At 39.8% G+C, this 21275-nt stretch overlaps 1 protein-coding gene across 1 annotated transcript in view; it reads right to left on the reverse strand.

The window, feature by feature from the left end:
- Positions 1-21275, reverse strand: part of LOC133457486 (calcitonin gene-related peptide type 1 receptor-like) — a 47558-nt gene that overhangs the window by 11305 nt on the left and 14978 nt on the right. Inside the window, exons 5-10 of the mRNA XM_061736816.1 lie at positions 11281-11372; positions 10995-11168; positions 10788-10948; positions 5754-5814; positions 3285-3351; positions 2870-3088 (exon numbers count right to left, since the gene is read on the reverse strand). Of these exons, the coding sequence (XP_061592800.1) occupies positions 2870-3088; positions 3285-3351; positions 5754-5814; positions 10788-10948; positions 10995-11168; positions 11281-11372 (774 nt within the window). The remainder of the gene's footprint in view (positions 1-2869; positions 3089-3284; positions 3352-5753; positions 5815-10787; positions 10949-10994; positions 11169-11280; positions 11373-21275) is intronic.

Below are 21275 nucleotides of genomic sequence, written 5' to 3' on the forward strand. Positions count from 1 at the left end.
CTGTGGAAGGCACTAGAGGCCACCTCCGCACGCGGTGCATCCAGCTGCAAGTGTGCCAGGGCAGTGCGGATAATGCTCTGCACAGAGGAACAAACCGTCCCCTCCCGAGAGCTCTGGGCAGATGAGTGCGAGGAGAACCCCGAGCGCTGTGAGGCCGGGTCCCCTGATGACACGTTGAAGTGGCTCGCCGAGGCTGCAATGGAGATTGCGTCCTCTGGCAGCGGCGGTGGCGACCCCAGAGCAAACTCTGGCACGGCAGGTTCCACCTGGCCAGTACCAGGTTGCAGATTGAGGAGGAGCGCCTTCATCTGCTCCATGTCGGCAGCCAAGCGATCTACCTTCGAGGAGAGCTGGCTCGTCATCCGCCGTCGTTTGGGGGCCCCCACCACTCTCTTCGCCGATCGCTTCAGCGAAGACCCCGGCTGGGATGAGGGGAGGCTGGCCGACGGCCCCGGCTGCTCAGGGCCCAGGCATGACACGCAGAGGTCCTGGTCAACCGCAGGATCCAGGGAGGCCATGCACCCTGGGCATGAACGCTCCATCACAGGGACCGGTGGGAGAGGGAGCGGACACGCTGCCGTCACCACGGATGTGCTGGCAGGAGAGAGGAGCGGACACGCTGCCGTCACCACGGATGTGCCGGTGGGAGAGGGGAGCGGACGCGCTGCAGTCACCACGTAGGTGTCGGTGGGAGAGGGGAGCGGAAACGCTGCCGTCACCACAGCGAGCACGCTGCCGTCACCACCGATATGCAGGTGGGAGAGGGGAGCAGCCACGCTACCGTCAATACGGGTGTGTCAGTGGGAGAGGGGAGCGGAAACGCTGCCGTCACCACAGCGAGCACGCTGCTGTCACCACCGATATGCAGGTGGGAGAGGGGAGCAGCCACGCTACCGTCAATATGGGTGTGTCAGTGGGAGAGGGGAGGGCCACGCTGCCGTCACCACGGCTATGAGAAAAGGCAAAAAAGGCGTCTTTACTCAAAAAGAAGAGAACAATCCTCTCTTGTTTCTTTTCCTTTTTTTTTTTTTTTTTTTTTCAAAAAAAGTGGGAGAGGGAGCAAATGCTGCCGTCACCCTGAACAAGCCGGTGGGAGAGGGAGCGGAAACGCTGCCGTCACCACGGCCGCAAAACAGGCAAAAAGGCGCTGTTCTTTTCCTTTCTTATATTATTTTATTTTTATTTTTTTTAAAGAAAAAATAATCTGCAAGGAAAAAAAATAATGTTGTCACTTTAATAAAGTGGGAGAGGGAGCGAAACGCTGCCGTCACCACAAGTGTGCCGGTGGGAGAGGGGCGTGGCCTTCACCACGGCTGTAAGAAGGACAAAAAAAAGGTGTTGTTTTTTTTTTTTTTTTTTAGAAAAAAAAAAAATCCCTTTCTGTCTTTTTTTTTTTTTTTTTTTTTTGCAGAAAAAATAACTGCACAGAATATTCAGGTGTCGGGCGCAGCCAACAGCTTACCTTCTGCCAGCTGGCCCAGGGGGGCGGGGCGGGGAGACGCCGCCGCCGCCGCAACGAACACCAATAAATACCGCGTGGCCACAGCCTCTCGGAGGACGACAGAGATCGTTACTCCTACCTTACGGCACGAAGCTGCACAGAGGCTGGCGGTTTTAGGGAGGAAAGGAAGAAGCTTTCAACCAGCCTTCTATTTCCGTCCTGTACTTCAGCGCGATGCGAGAAGAATGAGGAGCCGATCCCATGCTTGACCCCGGAAGATATACCCCTTCCGGGGGTCATGCAGGGGTCACGGGTGACGTGACATTGTTGGTATTGTACTCGACATGCGCATGCGCGAGGGGAGATATCCAGTGCTTACAGCACCGCCTGGCGGTCAGTAGGGACGAAATAGAACCCATGTGTCGACCGCTGGTGGAAGACCATGAGGTCAGTAAGGCCCCGTTTACACGGAGCAAAAACTGTGGTGTTTTCATGCGTTTTGGCCGTTCGTTTACACGAAAATGAAGCTCAAAGTCTCCAAAAACCATCATTGGAGATTTGCAAAAACTCACGTTTGCTTGTAAACAGAGATAAACGGACATTTAGGCTTCAGAACGTCACATTATGCGACAGAAACGTCACCAGCGTCATGTGTGTGACCTGTTTTTACAATTTGTTTGGCCACCGTCAATATTTTCTTGTATTTTACCTGTTTTATATTCTAACGTCACACTTAAAAGTAACTCCACTTCTCTGTCACTCCAAACGAAAGACTCTCGTTCATCTCGGAAGTAACTGGATTCTGGATTCTGATTGGCTAGCATGACTTTAGCATGACAGTGTAACTTTTTTAATCTCGACATTTCGACTTTTTTCTCAAAATTTTGAATATTTCGACATTTTGAATATTTCCTCGACATTTTGACTTTTATCTCGACATTTTGACTTTTTTATCGACATTTTGACTTTTTTATCGACATTTCGCCTTTCGCCTTCATTATAAGGCTTATACAAGACTTTCCATTGTTTCGGCTCCAGACATATTTGTTTTTCGTGTTTTTGGTCCAATATGGCTCTTTCAACATTTTGGGTTGCCGACCCCTGGTCTAGAACGTCTTCGTAGTGTATTGTTTTTGCTGCATTTTGGGTGGCCGACCCCCTGAAAAAAGGAAAAAAAAGAAGAAAAAAAAGGAAAAAAGAAGAAAAAAAATTAAAAAAAAAGAAAAAAAGAAGAAAAGAAGGAAAAATAGAAGAAAAAAAGGAAAAAAAAAAAGGTCAAACATTTTTGAAAAGCTCCAGGAGCCACTAGGGCGACTCTAGAGCCGCAGGTTGCCGACCCCTGAGTTAGAGCTTCGACTGGTGACACGGGCATGTAAGTGGCTTGATGGCACATAAATGGCCCCACGTTCGTAATCAGATTGAACGTACCTGAAAGTTGGAGAAGACGCTTATAAAGAAATCAAAGACGGCTTGGCTGATTCGTCCCTCCGGCCTCCACGGGAACAGGATGAACTGGATCCCCAGCAGAGGGATGAGGATGAGCGTGGCTCTCACCGCCTTCATGTAGGCCGTAGACTCGGCACAGTGCGTCTCCTTCAGCTTCGTGATCAGAACCCGGACAATGTTCAGCAGAAAGAAGAGGTTCACCTGACGGTGAATGGATGGATCGCAGGACAGGTGGAGGAGAAAATAAAGAGACATTTAAAAAAAGTAAGTCGAGTGGAAATTAAGATTCATTTGTCTTTAAACTCAGTTTTAATTCAAACACATTTTTCACCTGATCATTTAAATGAAGTAGTTGCATACCTACTTTTATTTATGAAACATGTTTATAGTAACTCACAAGCAATGCGACCTGGATGGGCCCGTGAATGATGTAGAGGAGGTTTGTGGATGAATTGATCCAGCACCTGATGGAAACACAAAAAGCTTGCTGAAAACATCCTTTAAAGATTTAATACGGTCAATCAAAAGAGTCATTCTTTGCCAACTAAGCTAAGCCCACCAGTACATGTTGTTTATTTTCTCACTAAAACAATTCATTAAAAAGCTTTCATAAAATGAGTGAAACCCTGCAGGATACTGCACAGGGCCGGTTCTATAAAATGATGACTAGGGTGCATTTCAGATCAGAGGGGGTGCACATGCCGGGCACGTTATTCAACACTAAATTATGCATTTTCCCATATGTTCAAGCGGAATAATAATAGCAAAACAAGAATATTTGCAGTGTATTTCAAGTGCATTTTTGCAGCAATATCGCTGCAGAACAAAGAAAATGCTACATTTAGTCTGGGCTACCTCACCCACCACACAATCTAGCAACAGAAAATAAAACATAGCAACAAAAATAAATTTAACCATAAATATACAGGACTGTCTCAGAAAATTTGAATATTGTGATAAAGTCCTTTATTTTCTGTAATGCAAAAATGTCATACATTGTGGATTCATTACAAATCAACTGAAATATTGCAAGCCTTTTATTATTTTAATATTGCTGATCATGGTTTACAGTTTAAGAAAACTCAAATATCCTATCTCAAAAAATTAGAATTTTCTGGGAATCTTAATCTTAAACTGTAAACCATAATCAGCAATATTAAAATAATAAAAGGCTTGCAATATTTCAGTTGATTTGTAATGAATCCAGAATGTATAACTTTTTTTTTTAATTGCATTACAGAAAAATAAAGGACTTTATCACAATATTGTAATTTTCTGAGACAGTCCTGTAAACTTGCTTGCGTCGTTGTGCTTGAACCACTTCTGAATATCCATGGTTACTTTGTGTTAACGGAACAGCAGAGAGCAGCGTCTTGCTGGTGCAGGAACTGCTGGAAGTAGATAAGTGACGGACACTGGATGATTTATGGTTCCGCGTTAAATCAACGCAGAGCCTACGGCGTAAGATACGCGGTGACGCGAGCGTATGCCGCGTATCCTATGCCGTAGGCTACGCCGTCGATTTAACGCGGAACCATAAATCAGGCTGACGCGCGCATTTGTCAGTTTTCTTTTCGTCTTTTCAACTGAGCATGCAAACACATAAACTGAGGGTGCAATGCTTTTGCACCCTCGTAGACCCGGGCCTGATACTGCAGGATTTAGACCTAGACCAGGGGTCGGCAACTCACGGCTCTAGAGCCACATGCGGCTCTTTAGCGCCGCCCTGGTGGCTCCTGGAGCTTTTTCAAAAATGTTTGAAAATGGAAATCGATGGGGGAGGGAAATATATTTTTTGTTTTAATATGGTTTCTGTAGGAAAACATGACACAAACATTCTTAACGTTTTCCAATGCTGTAAAAATGTGTAGAATAAATATTACATTTCAACATTTCGGTTAACGAAGATTTGTACGGAAGAGCATCAGGGCCGTGCAGGAGAAAAAATATTCGAGAGGAGGAAGATTTGTTTTTCATTATTTCATTATGCACTTCGAGAAAAAAGTCGAAATGTCGAGAAAAAAGTTGAAATGTCGAGATTAATGTTGAAATACAATTTCAAGAATAAAGTCAAAACTTTGCCTTTTTTCTTAACATTTCAACTTTTTCTTGACATTTTTAATTTTTTCTTGACATTTCGACTTTTTTCTCACCATTTTGACTTTTTTCTCGACATTTCGACTTTCTTCATGAAAATTTGATTTTTTTCTCGACATTTCGACTTTTTTCTCGAAGCGCATAATGAAATAATGAAAAAAAAGTCTTGCTCCTCTAAAGTATTATTTTTATTTTTCTCCTGCCTGGCCATAATACTCTCCCGTAGATTTGCATAACAAAAAGAGTCACGTGGAAAGACATTAGCATGCATTTGCAGCCGAGGACCCAGCTATATAATATAGACACATGTGCAGCATGTGTTTTCCTTCATTCTTAGGCTTAAACAAGACTCTTCATTTTTTGCGGCTCCAGACATATTTGTTTTTTGTGTTTTTGGTCCAATATGGCTCTAAAACATTTTGGGTTGCCGACCCCTGATTTACACCTAGAACGTCTTTGTAGTGTATTGTTTTTGCTGCTTTTTCAAGTTGCTTTACTGGTTTTGGTTCTCTGCTGCTACTGTATGTTAAGCACTTTGTAACACTGTTTTATAAATGTGTTGTATATATAAAGTTTATACAGCTTACGGTACAAGTATTATGGTATCACACTAGTGATGTACTTAAAAGAGCTCCAACAAGTGAAACCTAATGAGGAAAATCAACATCTTTCATAAAATGATTCTTTTCAGTGCAGTGAGACTATTGGTTTTATTTTTGTTCTAAAAAAAAAACACAACAACAAAAACAGCAAACATACTATATCTTACTTATCGTTAAAGAACAGCCCGCGGCCGAGGGCGTATGTGAGGGCAGGAACAGCAGGGAAAACTTTGGACAGAAAGAAAAACAAAGACATAATTTGGTTTGAGAAACCGCAGATGTTGAGCTTAGCTTAGCATAATTAAAAACAGCAAGCCCTGCAGACTAACAAATAAACACTTTATTCTCATTTCTTTGGTCTTTACTAGGGGTGTAACAATATATCCTGCCACGAAATTTCGCGATACAAAAACGTCACAATACGTGTCGTGTAGGTGACAAAGTGTATCGCGATATTGGGTTATTAATATTAATCCATTGTGTTGACTAGTAACGCGCCTCGACCCGCGGACCAAAATCTTCCTCCACTCAGAAGAAACTAGTTCCGTTTTGGTCCCGATTACGGGACTCTTGCAGGGTTTTGAGCTCTGAAATTTTACTTATGTAAGGCTGGTGTAGAGTTAAGCCTTACCTTATTAAATTAAACCTTTTTGGGGTGGTGAGTAGGATAAACACGGGGACAACTTCTGCTGAGTTCCAGTGTACTTTAATGTCCCTCAACAGTGTAGGATTTTAGAACATCAACACAGCACCTAGTGCCGTACTGTGGCGTATCACTCCACCCAATCTAAAACAGACTAATCACTACAGATAAACTGACTAGTGTCATTATAGTCCCTGATTTACATCAGAATATAAAGAATATATTTATAAAATAATGAACCCTGAATTACCAAAATAACCTTAACAAAAATAAATCTCCTCTTACACTTATAAGGTGAGCATGAATCAATATTTTTTATGATGTAAAATTGTATGTATTTATTTACTTTTATTTATACATTTAATTTTAGTTGTTAAATTTCTGGAAAAGAAAAAACTCAAGTCATACATGAGAGAAACTATTCAGTTTGTGGCAAAATATTTGTACTTGTATGAAAGTGAAGATCATAATGCAAACCTGACATTTACTTTTAGTTCAGTTTGTGGAAAATGGTTGGCCTGGTTTTCTCTTTAAAACTTAAACAGTTATAAAGCATTACAAACTGTAACAATAGGGCAAATGCACAGCATTGTTTTGTATTTTGTGTCTTTCAAATAAAAGACCATTTTTTCCAGTCATATGTTCCTCATTCAAGGTTGTTAAAAAAATACTGCTATAATATCGTATCGTTATTGTGACCTCAATATCGTGTATCGTACCGTATCGTGAGATTAGTGTATCGTTACACCCCTAGTCTTTGATAACATATTTAACTGTTTTTGGCTCTAATTCACCTCATTTCACTGGTAAAACTTAAATGTTGTCAATGCTGTGCTACCTGAAAGACCATGTGTAGCGTACCACCGACGTCATTATCGCGTGGGTAATATTTAAATGACTCGGTTGATTTAAACGTGCACTTTTCGTACAGATTGAACCAGTAACACATGAGATTTGATCACCGTTACACGTGACTTCCAAAGGGATGGAAGTAACAGCGGCACAAAGACACGTGAGCTGCTCGTTGCAGGAAGATTGCACTTAAGAGTTTTTATAAAAGAGAGCCAGGAAATATTCCAGCTGCAGCCCAGAAGAGCCGGATGAAAGCGGCTCCGCTGGAAACCATCGTGTGAGAGCTCGGTGAAAAGAGCACTTATCAAAGGCACATTCAGCCGTCAAGGTTTCATCTGTGTGCTGAATTATGCTGAAAATGTTGCCCCTCAGTGCAACAAAAAAAATGTTGGAGATACCTTCATATATATATTCACATATATTCATAAGTAAATGATCAAACCATTCCTATTCTTACATTTGAAAGCATTAAAGTTGGTTTACAAGTGGAGGACAAAAAAATAGACTTTGGAATTAATAATTTAATTATATTGGCTACATCTTTTATTCATAAATGTCGCTTTTTGAAAATTAATCCAATCTTTATTGCATATTTAACCGAAATAATTCAGTACAAAAAATATTTAAAATCTTGCACGATTCAAAGTATCTTTGTTCCCTAATTCCTGACTGATCACTTGCGTTTTTTCTTTTTTTGTTTATTCCTTTTTTTTCTTTTCACTGTGTATCTTCTTTGTTTTGTTTTACTCATTGGTCGCTCAGTGCTCTTTGATGAAAATGTTTTTCTGGAATGCACAATGTGCCTTGTTTTTTGTAAATTCAATGAGAAAATTAAAAAAAATATTCATAAGTAAATTAATTTAAAAGGTTGAGATCAGGGTTAGATGTATGGAGGATTTTTTGTGCCAAAATTAAATAAATAAATACATCATTAATTAATTAAAATGGGAATGAAATATATCATTAATTAATTAAATGTGTCATTAATTAATTAAAATTAGAATGAAATATGTCATTCATTAATTAAAATACGATTCATTTTAAGTAAAAATATATATTTATTATTTCAGCATTTAATTAATTAATGACATGATTTCATGTTGCGTGTGAATCATGAAATGTAAAACTGCATTTAATTAATTAATGACACATTTAATTAATGATTTCGTGTTGCTGAATCATGAAATGTAAATGTAAAACTGTCAGTTTCACTCGTCAAACTCAGTGGGCGGGGCTAACGCAAATCTAGTGGAATCCACTGCTTTGGACTTTCTAAACATGACAGCTGTGAGTTTGGAGGATTTTCGTGAACTTTGTAGAGAGTTGGTGAGCGATATCTTCGACCTTGCAGAGTATGTGGAAGCAGGACCTGCTGACCCCGAGCATGTAGCATGTAAAGTAAAGGAACTGCTCGAAGTTGTTGGAGTTATTTCTGCACTTTCCCATCTTGACTTGATGTGCAGAGGAACCAATGAGGTGTTTGGAATCCGCCCACTGAGTTTGACGAGTGAAACTGACAGTTTTACATTTACATTTCATGATTCAGCAACACGAAATCATTAATTAAATGTGTCATTAATTAATTAAATGCAGTTTTACATTTCATGATTCACACGCAACACGAAATAATTAATTAAATGTGTCATTAATTAATTAAATGCTGAGATAATAAATATATATTTTTACTTAAAATGAATTGTATTTTAATTAATTAATGACATATTTCATTCTAATTTTAATTAATTAATGACACATTTAATTAATTAATGATATATTTCATTCCCATTTTAATTAATTAATGATGTATTTATTTATTTAATTTTGGCACAAAAAATCCTCCATATAGATGTACACACAAGATATATTGTAAATTAGGGAACCCTACATCTAATTGTTATTGATTCCAATGTGAAGTTACTTACTGCACAAAGTAGTCCCTGTTCTTTAAGTAAGACTGAAACCGGGTCAACTACTGTGCCACAAAAGTCTGACCCAGTTCTCCAAACACTATATAGAAATACCACGGTCAACGGTGTCAAATGCTGTGCTGAGGTCCAATTATACGAACACAGTTTCTTTCACAGTCTGTATTTACGTGGACGTCATTGAACCCCCTGATAAGGGCAGTCTCAGAGCTGTGACGAGCATGGAAACCTGACTGGAAGATATCAAAGTGGTTTTTGGCCAAATTTGGTTAAGAAGGTGTTAAGTGGGGCTTCGCCTTAGTGGGAGCAATGGAAGCAAAATATAAATGAAAAAGGTCACCTCTTTCTGGTGGTCAGACACAAGCTGCACATTACGAGACGTTTCTTTATTATATTTTACACCAGACGATAAAATGTACAGTGTTGTACAGTGATATAAACATCGTATATAAATATAGTCAGATGAAAATCACATTACCGTTCCCGCTGTATGTTTAAACCATGGAAGTAAACACTGTGGTTCAGTCAGCTGTTCGGTCTCGGCCGAGAGCGCCCCCTGCAGGTTTGGAGCACTTCCGGTTGTAGTGACTGGTTATGAAGCGTTTTTCTTTTGAAGATGGTTTCTTGTTTTATAAGGTTTTGTGCTTTGCATCGTTTCTCTATTTGCAGCGCGTCTGATGATGCTGCATTTGTCTTTGTTTTTTGCAGCACGTTTTTTCATTTGCACCACGTTCCTCTTTTTGTACCTCGTTTGTGAATTTGAATCGTTTCTGTACTTGTCGGCCACCGTAGGTTTCTGTATTAGCAGCCACAACTGCTGTGAGCTGCGCCAGATACTGGCGGAACCACATCTGAGATCGCAACGGACTCGAAAAGAAGAAGATCTCTCTATCATTTTAATTTCTTGTCCGAACTTAGGTGATCGTTTAACTATAATAACACTGAAAATGAGACCTTCCCTTCCTTCCTTCCTTCCTTCCTTCCTTCCTTCCTTCCTTCCTTCCTTCCTTCCTTCCTTCCTTCCTTCCTTCCTTCCTTCCTTCCTTCTTTCCTTCCTTCCTTCCTTCCTTCCTTCCTTCCTTCCTTCCTTCCTTTCCTTCCTTCCTTCTTTCCTCCCTTCCTTCCTCCCTTCCTTCCTTCCTTCCTTCCTTCTTTCCTCCCATCCTTCTTTTCTCCCTTCCTTCCTTCCTTCCTTCTTTCCTCCCATCCTTCTTTTCTCCCTTCCTTCCTTCCTTCCTTCCTTCCTTCCTTCCTTCCTTCCTTCCTTCCTTCCTTCCTTCTTTCCTCCCATCCTTCTTTTCTCCCTTCCTTCCTTCCTTCCTTCCTTCCTTCCTTCCATCCTTCTTTTCTCCCTCCCTTCCTCCCTTCTTTTCTTCCTTCCTTCCGTCCTTCCTTCCTTCCTTCCTTCCTTCCTTCCTTCCTTCCTTCCTTCCTTCCTTCCTTCCTTCCTTCCTTCCTTCCTTCCTTCCTTCCTTCCTTCCTTTCCTTCCTTCCTTCCTTCCTTTCCTTCCTTCCTTCTTTCCTTCCTTCCTTCCTTCCTTCCTTCCTTCCTTCCTTCCTTCCTTCCTTCCTTCCTTCCTTCCTCCCTTCTTCTCTTCCTTCTTTCCTTGACCCAAAGACAGCACGAGGGTTAAAACCTTTTAAACGACTGAATTTAGTATTATATAGTATTATATATTAAATAGTATTTTCCCCTTGGGAACATAATCATATCCAGCACTTTCCTACCACGGCAGCTTACACTAAAACCATCACAAGAATGTCCTAACGTCCGGACTCACCCCAGCCCAGGATGTGGTACCAGAAGAGCTGCTGCTCCCCGGCAAACACGGCCACGATGATGAGCGTGTGCAGGTAGATTCCCTCACACAGCATCCAGAAGTAGTTGGACGTCGTTGTGTAGTGAGTCAGCACCGCCAGGATCTTACAGCTCACCTTATCGTGGGGGAATCACACACGTTTCATTTCAGTAGAAGCACATTTCACCCCTCAAATCCCCCAAAGTTTGGACAGGTTTAAGTCCGTGTCTTACAGGGTTGCTGGCACTCATGGTCGTGGTGTAGGTCATGTTAAAGGAAAGCCACAGTATGGTAACAATGGAGTTCAGGATGAACGAGAGGAACGTGTTCTTGTGGAGAGAGATTCTTTGGCAGCTGAGACAGCTGAGAAACAAGAAAAATGGAGAAAGAAATACAATTAGGTTGTTTATTTTATACACAAAGTAGATGTATACAAAAAAGGCTGCACAAGTTGCATACGTCTCAAATGACTCACTTCAAATAGGAGAGGATTATCAGACTAACGATTAAGGAGACAATGGAGAGACCGTGACCCACCAGAGCCAGGTAGTAGAGACTGATCGCAAACTGCAAGAAAAGAAACGCTTTATCACCATCAACAAAAACGGGGCATCATTTCACGAGGATCTCTTTAATTACCAAATATTTAAACCAGCACAAGTAAGCAGACTTGTAGCACCCTATAATGTAATCATTTCCTGAAAATTTAATAAAATTTGCACTTAAAGGAGCCGTCTGTAAGAAATGTCCAAAACTGGTACTGCAGTCACTTTCAAAATATTGTTGAGCGGCGTGTACCCTCCCCCTCCTCCCCCCGACCAGAGGTTGCCAGGTAGGCTGCAGAATGCAGCAGGAACGTAGGCTGCCATGGCTGCGATAATTAGAGCCGAGCTGGCAACCCGGATGCCGAAACAATACTGACTTGGTGATTGGGAGATAGGTGGAGGGTGGAGCTTCAGAAACAATACTGACTTGGTGATTGGGAGATAGGTGGAGGGTGGAGCTTCAGAAACAATACTGACTTTGTGATTGGGAGATAGGTGGAGGGTGGAGCTTCAGAAACAATACTGACTTGGTGATTGGGAGATAGGTGGAGGGTGGAGCTTCAGAAACAATACTGACTTGGTGATTGGGAGATAGGTGGAGGGTGGAGCTTCAGAAACACTACTGACTTGGTGATTGGGAGATAGGTGGAGGGTGGAGCTTCAGAAACAATACTGACTTGGTGATTGGGAGATAGGTGGAGGGTGGAGCTTGAACATAAACATCAGTTGAGGGCTGCAACTCCTCTTTTTAAACTGGAATATCCTGGCTTGAGTGCTGTTGTCAGTGACATGAGTATTTGAAATGAACATGATTTTTAAATGTCTGTTGACATATCGGGGTCATTTTATGATTCGTTTTATTATTGCTCTTACATACAGCTCCTTTAACTATCGAAAATGTAATAAAATCCAATAATGTAATAACTTCACCAATAATGTAATAAAATATCCTGACTGATATTGTAATAACATTTTTACCGATAATGTAATACCTTATTATATTATTGAGAATTTATTCCATTTTCAGGTGGGTCTTTTTTTTTTTTTTTTTTTTCAAAAACTGATAATGTAAAACTTGACAAATAATGTAATATATATGTTCACATTATTGGTAAAAATGTTATTACAATATCCATCAGGATATTTTATTACATTATTGGTGAAGTTATTAGATTATTAGGTTTTATTACATTTTCGATTGAGTTAAGTGCAAATTTTATTACATTTTCAGGCGTTTTCAGGCTTTTTTTATGCTTTTATTCATGCACTATGGACTTTGTTTGTATGTCTATCTTTTAAACTGCAAATGATGATGAGCCTGCACAAACAAGTTTTTTACCCATGTTACTGAGTAATATGATGTGACAATAAAGTTGATTGATTGATTGATTGATTGTTATTACATTTTCAGGAAATTATTACATTATAAGGTGCTGCAAGGCTGTGTTTGCATAGTGTTGTCAGATAATAAAAAAACAGCACAACAGAAAAGCAAAGGAAATAACCGCAAAGAGAACACACATTTGATATTACTTCATAGCTGTTCAGAGGTTTTAGGTGCAGTCTGTAGTGGCGGATACGAATCACCCCCTCTGAATCTGAGACCGCGGTTCTCGGTCAGAAAAGACTTTAATGGGATGAGGTGCTGCCTAAAGTGGGGTTTACCTGCATCCAGTACTCGAGTTGTAAAAAAACAATTCGATTTTAAATCTAAATCGGATTTATTAATCAAAATCGATGTTAAAAAAGGAAAATCGGAAAATCGATTTTCCTTTTTTGCAGCTGGCTGCATTACAGACAGAGCTCGTCTAGTCATCTTTGTTTGGTCAAGAAAATTGTAAATGTTGTCACTTTACTAAACTCAAGGAGGATTTACAGTATCTTTCAATTGCACTTCATTCCCAATAGGGAAATTTGTTTGCTATTTTTCTTTAAAAATAAAGATAAAATATTTTAAACAATTTATTCCATTGTCTTTTGTAGTTTTACCAAGAAAATCGAAATCGAAATCGAAATCGAAAATCGGGTTTTCAGAGAAAAAAATCTGGATTTTATTTTTGTCCAAAATCGCCCAGCCCTACCTTCACAGGATAAGTAAAATGGATCACTGCAAAAACTCACCATCCTAACAAGAATATTTGTCTTATTTATAGTTAAAATGTCTCATTTTAGTAAAAAAATCTTTTAGAGGATTTTAGTAAAAAAATCTCATTACACTTAAAACAAGACTCATCACTGGAAAAAACAACAATTTTCACCTGTTTCAAGTAGATTTTCACTTAAAATAAGTAGAAAAATCTGCCAGTGGAACAAGATTTTTTTGCTTGTAATAAGAAAATAAATCTTGTCCCACTGGCAGATTTTTCTACTTATTTCAAGTGAAAATTTACTTGAAACAGGTGAAAATTGTCAAATAAGTTATTTTTCTGGTGATGACTCTAAATGTTGAAATAGCAGTAAAACCACATTCATTGATGAAATGACATAAGGGATGGAAAGGGGGGATGTCAGTTTTACAGGAGGATGATTTGGACCGTTTTTATTTCAGGAGGGATGCCGTCCCCCCTCATCCCCCCTCATCCCCCCTCAACTCGATTACTGCATGCCTCGGTGTGTCGCTCGTGATTGAGGGGAGAACGGAGAGGCAATATTCTTACCCTCGTGTACAGTTGCAAACTGTGAATAGTGACTAAGGAACGAAATCGTAGGTACGGCTGGTTTAAATCAGTTTCCTTCACAAAGGTGTGGACTCTCCGTAGGAGATGGAGTGAAAGGCTGGTCATCCAAGAGTGATGCACATGATCTCAAAGCCTTTGAGTGATTCCATAATTTCATGAATCTTAATCCGGGCAGACACTGTGCGATTGTCGGCTTGTTTTGAATTTTCCACTCGTGCGACTAATTTTTGGATCGGGCCGGATTTTGACCCAATCGTTGGTCGTGCCTCGTGCAGTAAACGTGGGGTAACGACGAGAGATTAACACCTCACGACGAGAGATTAACACCTCACGACGAGAGATTAACACCTCACGACGAGAGATTAACACCTCACGACGAGAGATTAACACCTCACGACGAGAGATTAACACCTCACGACGAGATTAACACCTCACGACTAGAGATTAACACCTCACGACGAGAGAGTAACACCTCACGACGCGAGATTAACACCTCACGACGAGATTAACACCTCACGACTAGAGATTAACACCTCACGATGAGAGATTAACACCTCACGACGAGAGATTAACACCTCACGATGAGAGATTAACACCTCACGACGAGAGATTAACACCTCACGACGAGAGAGTAACACCTCACGACGAGAGATTAACACCTCACGACTAGAGATTAACACCTCACGACGAGAGATTAACACCTCACGATGAGAGATTAACACCTCACGACGAGAGATTAACACCTCACGACGAGAGATTACCACCTCACGACGAGAGATTAACACCTCACGACGAGAGATTAACACCTCACGACGAGCTCCCGATCACAAATCGAGTGCTCTCAAGAAAATCAAACGTGTTTGAAATCCTGGTCGCTCCTCGTGAAGGTATCACAGTTGAAGCAGCTACGACCCGATTGGACTCATCCTTTCGTAGTTAGCAGGCACAATCTCTGATGTCACGTCAAAAACTATTATTTTTAGTTTAAAGTGTTGCAAATTCACATTACAAATCATGTTTTAATAGCAGAAAAAAAGACGGCATTTCCCACGTCTGCCCATCCAATTCCTTGTCCAATCACGACGTTGTCTAATCTTTTTTCATTTATTGCCACTAGGGGTGTAACAATATATCGTGCCACGAAGTTTCGCGATACAAAAACGTCACGATACGTGTCGTGGAGGTGACAAAGTGTATCGCGATATTGGGTTATTAATATTAATCTATTGTGTTGACTAGAAACTCGCATCCGACCGCGACCGCGCGGACCAAAATCTTACTCCGCTCAGGAGAAACTAGTCCCGTTTTGCAGTCCCGTTTTGAGCTCTGAACCTTTACTTATATAAGGCTGGTGTAGAGTGAAGCCTTACATTATTAAATTAAACCTTTTTGGGGTCGTGAGTAGGATAAACACGGGGAAACTTCTGCTGAGTTCCAGTGTACTTTAATGTCCCTCAACAGTGTAGGATTTTAGAACTTCAACACAGCACCTAGTGCCGTACTGTGGCGTATCACTCCGCCCAATCTAAAACAGACTAATCACTACAGATAAACTGACTAGTGTCATTATAGTCCCTGATTAACATCAGAATATAAAGAATATATTTATAAAATAATCAACCCTGAATTACCAAAATAACCTTCTTAACAAAAATAAATCTCCTCTTACACTTATAAGGTGACCATGAATCAATCTGTTTTATGATGTAAAATTGTATGTATTTATTTATTTTTATTTATTTATTTAATTTTAGTTGTTACATTTTTGGAAAAGAAAAAAGTCAAATCATACATGAGAGAAACTATTCAGTTTGTGGCTAAATATTTGTACTTGTATGAAACTGAAGATGCATAATGCAAACCTGACATTTACTTTTAGTTCAGTTTGTGGAAAATGTTCGGCCTGACTTTCTCTTTAAAACTTAAACAGTTATAAAGCATTACAAACTGTAACAATAGGGCAAACGCACAGTATTGTTTTGTATCTTGTGTCTTTCAAATAAAAGACAATTTTTTCCAGTCATATGTTCCTCATTCAACGTTGTTAAAAAAATACTGCTATATCGTATTGTTATCGTGACCTCAATATCGTGTATCGTATCGTTATCGTGAGATTAGTGTATCGTTACACACCTAATTGCCACACAGAATTGTACAAATTGCTGCAGCGTGTTTGTTTTTGTTGAGCATCTTTGGTGTTTCCCACTTCGGGGTTCCTCCTCTTCCACTTCTTTTTGACGTTGCAGTTCCAGTTACAGAAGTCCGACGTGAGGATTATGATCGTATAGTTTGACCAGACGGAGCATCAGAGCATCGGGTCGTACAGTGTGAGACCATAAATCGTGGGCTCTGAACTTTTGAACTCAGCGATCTAGTGGTGCAGTTTGAGATGGGGCTGAATCAAACGATTTAAAATATGGCACAGTGTCTGCCCAGTAGGGCTGTTCGATTTTGCCCAAAAATAAAATCTCGATTTTTTTCTCTCAAAATCCGATTTTCGATTACGATTATTTTGTGAATTGACAAAAGGCAAAGAAATGATTTCAAATATGCTGTTTTTTTATTGAACATTTGCCCCATTGGGCTTTAAGTGCAAACTTTGCTATTATTAAACCAAAAATGAATGAATAAAGTGCAAAACTCTGTAAAATAAGTTGAAAAAAAGTTTTAAAAAATATAATAAAATATAAAGTTTGATCTCTGAAAAAAAAAATCTGCAAAATCAGCACTTGCAAACATACAGTAAGTTATATTTCCAATTAAATAAAACAAGACATTTTCTAATTAAACTAAACTGGGTCTTTGCATGCTAAATAATAATGCAACCCATGAAGGAGGTAGAGGTGTGTAATGTCAGTCATTACATTTGCTGTTCACATTTGCAAGTTTTTTGCATCTGGCATCTGGCTTGAGGGATGCCCAGTGGCATGTTAGTATATCACCATGGTTACAACGCCCCCTCCTACACTGAAGAGCCTCTCCGATGGGGCACTTGTCGCAGGTATTGGGAGGTATTTCCATCAATCATTAATATGGTATCAATCATTAATATGTGTGCAGACAAGATAAAAAAAAAAAAAAAAAAAAGTGAAAAATCGATTTTACGATTTTCACGTTTTAACATTGTTCTAATTACATAATTGCGATTACAATTTAAAATCGATTAATCGAACAGCCCTAATGCCCAGCTTAACCGAGGAAGCAGCGCTTGGTAGAGCAGCCGCTGCAAAACCTGACCGTGGTTGTGATGGAAAAAAAGTGTTTCCCATACTTGATGAAAACAAATCTGCTGAGAACCTCAGAATATAGCCGTGGCCAACTACAGGTGTAGATAAGTGTAGTACTCTGCCCAAACAAAGATTAGTGGTGGGAACACCAATGTTTGCTCCTCTGTTTCATTGTCATTCTGCATCGAGACGCCTGATGATTCTGGCGCTTTTGCAGGCAACTGTTCTACCAAATCTACCAAAATCTGAATCATCTCTCAAGTCTTATTCTTGGTAACTTAGACACTTAGATTTTAGTCCAGTTATTCACCTAGTCCAGGGGTCGGCAACCCGCGGCTCTAGAGCCGCATGGGGCTCTTTGGCGCCGCCCTAGTGGCTCCTGAAGCTTTTTCAAAAATGTTTGACCTTTATTTTTCTTTTTTCTTTTTTTTCTTCTTTTTTCCTTTATTTCGTCTTTTTTTCTTCCTTTTTCCTTTCCTTTTTAATCTCAACATTTCGACATTTATTCAAAATTTTGACTATTTCCTCGACATTTCGACTTTTTTCTCAACATTTCGACTTTTTTCTCAAGATTGTACTTCAACATCAATCTTGACATTTCGACTTTTTTCTCGAAATTTCGACTTTTTTCTCGACATTTCGACTTTTTTCTCGAGATTGTACTTCAACATTAATCTTGACATTTCGACTTTTTTCTCGAAATTTCGACTTTTTTCTCGACATTTCGACTTTTTTCTCGAGATTGTACTTCAACATTAATCTTGACATTTCGACTTTTTTCTCGAAATTTCGACTTTTTTCTCGAAATTTCAACTTTTTTCTCAACATTTCGATTTTTTTCTTGAGATTGTACTTCAACATTAATCTTGGAATTTCGACCTTTTTCTCGAAATTTCGACTTTTTTCTTGAGATTTTACTTCAACATTAATCTTGACATTTCGACTTTTTTCTCGACATTTTGCCTTTTTTCTCGACATTTCATCCTTTTTCTCGACATTTCGAAATTCTTCCAGTTATAACTAATATAGAAACATGCAGCATGTGTTGTCTTCATTCTAAGGCTTATACAAGACTTTTCATTTTTTGCGGCTCCAGACATATTTGTTTTTTGTGTTTTTGGTCCAATGTGGCTCTTTCAACATTTTTGGTTGCCGACCCCTGACCTAGTTGGAAAGAACGTGTTAAAGAGTTTTAGCAGGTTTTTCCAACGGTGGTAGATCCGCGGCCACTAAAGCTGGGAGTTGCTGCTGCTCCACACGGAGAGCAGCCGGCTGGAGCTGGTTTGGTTATCTACATAGGGAACCTCTGGATGGCTCCCCAGGAAAGTGTTCCTGACACGTCTAAACGAGCGGAGGACATGGGTACGACACGGGACACGCTGGGGAGATTACGTCTAGTCTGGGAACGCCTGAGTATTGCCCTGGAAGAGCTGAGGAGAGGAAGATCTGAGCTTCTTTGCTGCTGTCCCCCCAAACTCAGAACCTCAGAGGTTAATGGATGGATGGATGGATGGATGGATGGACGGATGGATGGATGACACCCTCATCTAAAGACCATGACTGCGTTTCCATGCATCAATAACCCTTTTAAAACCCAAATATTGGCAATAACCCGAACTTGCACGGCCATGTAAACACCAATAACCTCTTTGAATAACCCGAATTTGCTCATATTCTGGTTTTTAAAAACCTGAATATGACCCATGGGTTACTCCTTTTAAAACCTGAATATTCGGTCATGTAAACGCCTAACGGAACATGAATTAGTTTTCTGCGCATGTTCTGTTTGCAAGGAATTTTGGTCTTTTGAGTCCAGGAAGTTCTTATAAACACTTTTGGAGAGAGGAGGAGACTAATCATTTTATAAATGTAATGAACGATGTGAACATTTCTGCATTTGTAGACGGTAGAAAGTACCGGGAAAGCCAGATTTAAAGGTGAGCGAAAAGTTGCGCGAAGCAGCATTTGTTTTGAATTTGGATACAGGAAGAAGAAGCGGAAATTATGGTAATTGCGCTATGATGTTCTCCGCGCCTCGCTGGTTTGATCCAGATATCCTGAATGATTAATTACCATGTAAACGGAATATTCCGAATGTTTCAGTAACCAGAATATTAGCAATAACCAGAATTTTGACTGCATGTAAATGTAGTCTATGAACACAGATGTTTAAACTGTAATTATTCCGAATTCAATAATTCAGAATTAAACTATTTTCCTTCGAGTTTACATGGAAATAGTAATTCCAAATTGAGGTTTACATGGAAAACACGTTTGATGGTCTTTCTCCAATTCCTCTCCAGGTCTGGGGGTTGGGAAGGTTCTGATTGGATAGGGGGGGGACCGGAAGTTACGTCTACCGGAAGAAAAACTAACTTAGCCGCTACAACTTTGAAAAGCTCACAATTTTGATGTTTCCTGTTTCCATCTGTTCTTTTAATTATTTCCAGGTCCTCCAAGCTATTTATTAAATAAATGGTCTCTGCTCTTGACCAGCGTTTACTGCGTGCTGCCATCTTGAAACTTTGTTTCAAAAACAAGCCCAGCGTGGAATATAAGCGTCATGGAGACAGACGGGCGAGGGAACGAGCAGCGCAGAAAAACCGGAATTAATTTAAAACGGAATGAGTGTAAACATTTATTCTATTCGGATTTAAAATCAGAATAAACCAGCCACTTACTTTGGAATTAAGTTTAATTCGGAATGGCCATTTTCATTTGGAATTAGGTGTTTACGTGGTAATTTTTAATCATTTTAAATCCGATTTCATTTTAATTCTGAATTAAAGAGGAATTAAACTTCCAATGTTAACGCACTCAATATTTTCCAGCCGGAGGTAGAATTCTCTCAAACCACAGAGGGAGGAGAGAAATGCACACGGTGGTCATCGATCCAGTCATATTTAGACTGAAAAAGGAGGTGTTTGGTACGTGAACCCCATCTGTGGAGCTGTGGGGAAAGACCCAAACATTCATACCTTCAACATACCTTCAGCTAGGAATGGGCGATATTTTACCGTTCACGATAAACCGTCAAAAAAATTCCCCACGGTAAGAATTTGTATCTCACGGTAAAAACGATAAATTCCTGTTGATGATGTTTTTGTGTAAAACTGATTTATGTTTCTGTGTTAAATCCACGCACAACGTACGTGAAGGAAGGAAGGAAGGAAGGAAGGAAGGAAGGAAGGAAGGAAGGAAGGAAGGAAGGAAGGAAGGAAGGAAGGAAGGAAGGAAGGAAGGAAGGAAGGAAGGAAGGAAGGAAGGAAGGAAGGAAGGAAGGAAGGAAGGAAGAAAAGAGGAAGGGAAGAAGGAAGGAGAGAGCAGGAGGAAAGAAGGGAAAAATGAAGGAAGGAAGGAATAAAGAAAGAAAGAAAGAAAGAAAGAAAGAAAGAAAGAAAGAAAGAAAGAAAGAAAGAAAGAAAGAAAGAAAGAAAGAAAGAAAGAAAGAAAGAAAGAAAGAAAGAAAGAAAGAAAGAAAGAAAGAAAGAAAGAAAGAAAGAAGGATAAATTCCCATTGATACGTTTTTGTGTAACAAACATGGTGGATCTGAGAGCGAAATAGATTTATAGTTACAAAGGTGGAGTTGAATTGGTATTTTTTTTATCGTCATTTTTATCGTTATCGGGATAAATGCCAGAAATTATCGTGATACATTTTTTAGTCCATACCGCCCATCCCTAGCTTCAGCCTTATTTCTCTGTTGACTGCTTCCTATTTGAGGTGTCAACCCAGCAAAGATCTAAGACAACTAAAACTTTAAGAAAAACAGGATGGGACCCATCAGTTTTAAAACATGTGTTTCTCTTCTTGTCTTCACCTAAAGAAGAGAACAGTCTCAACCATAGATATATATACGTAGACACCACATCGAGTGTTCTTCCCGCTGCTGCGATACGTCAACGTCGCCGCCATATTGGATGTTCAAGACTGCGCTGTAAACTAATACAAGTAAATGGACTTATTTTCATAAAGCGCCTTTCTACAAAGAAATTTACCTTTTACGTCTCATTTATTCA

The sequence above is a fragment of the Cololabis saira genome, chromosome 12 (genome assembly GCF_033807715.1).
Source record: "Cololabis saira isolate AMF1-May2022 chromosome 12, fColSai1.1, whole genome shotgun sequence".
Taxonomy (NCBI): Eukaryota; Metazoa; Chordata; class Actinopteri; order Beloniformes; family Belonidae; genus Cololabis; species Cololabis saira.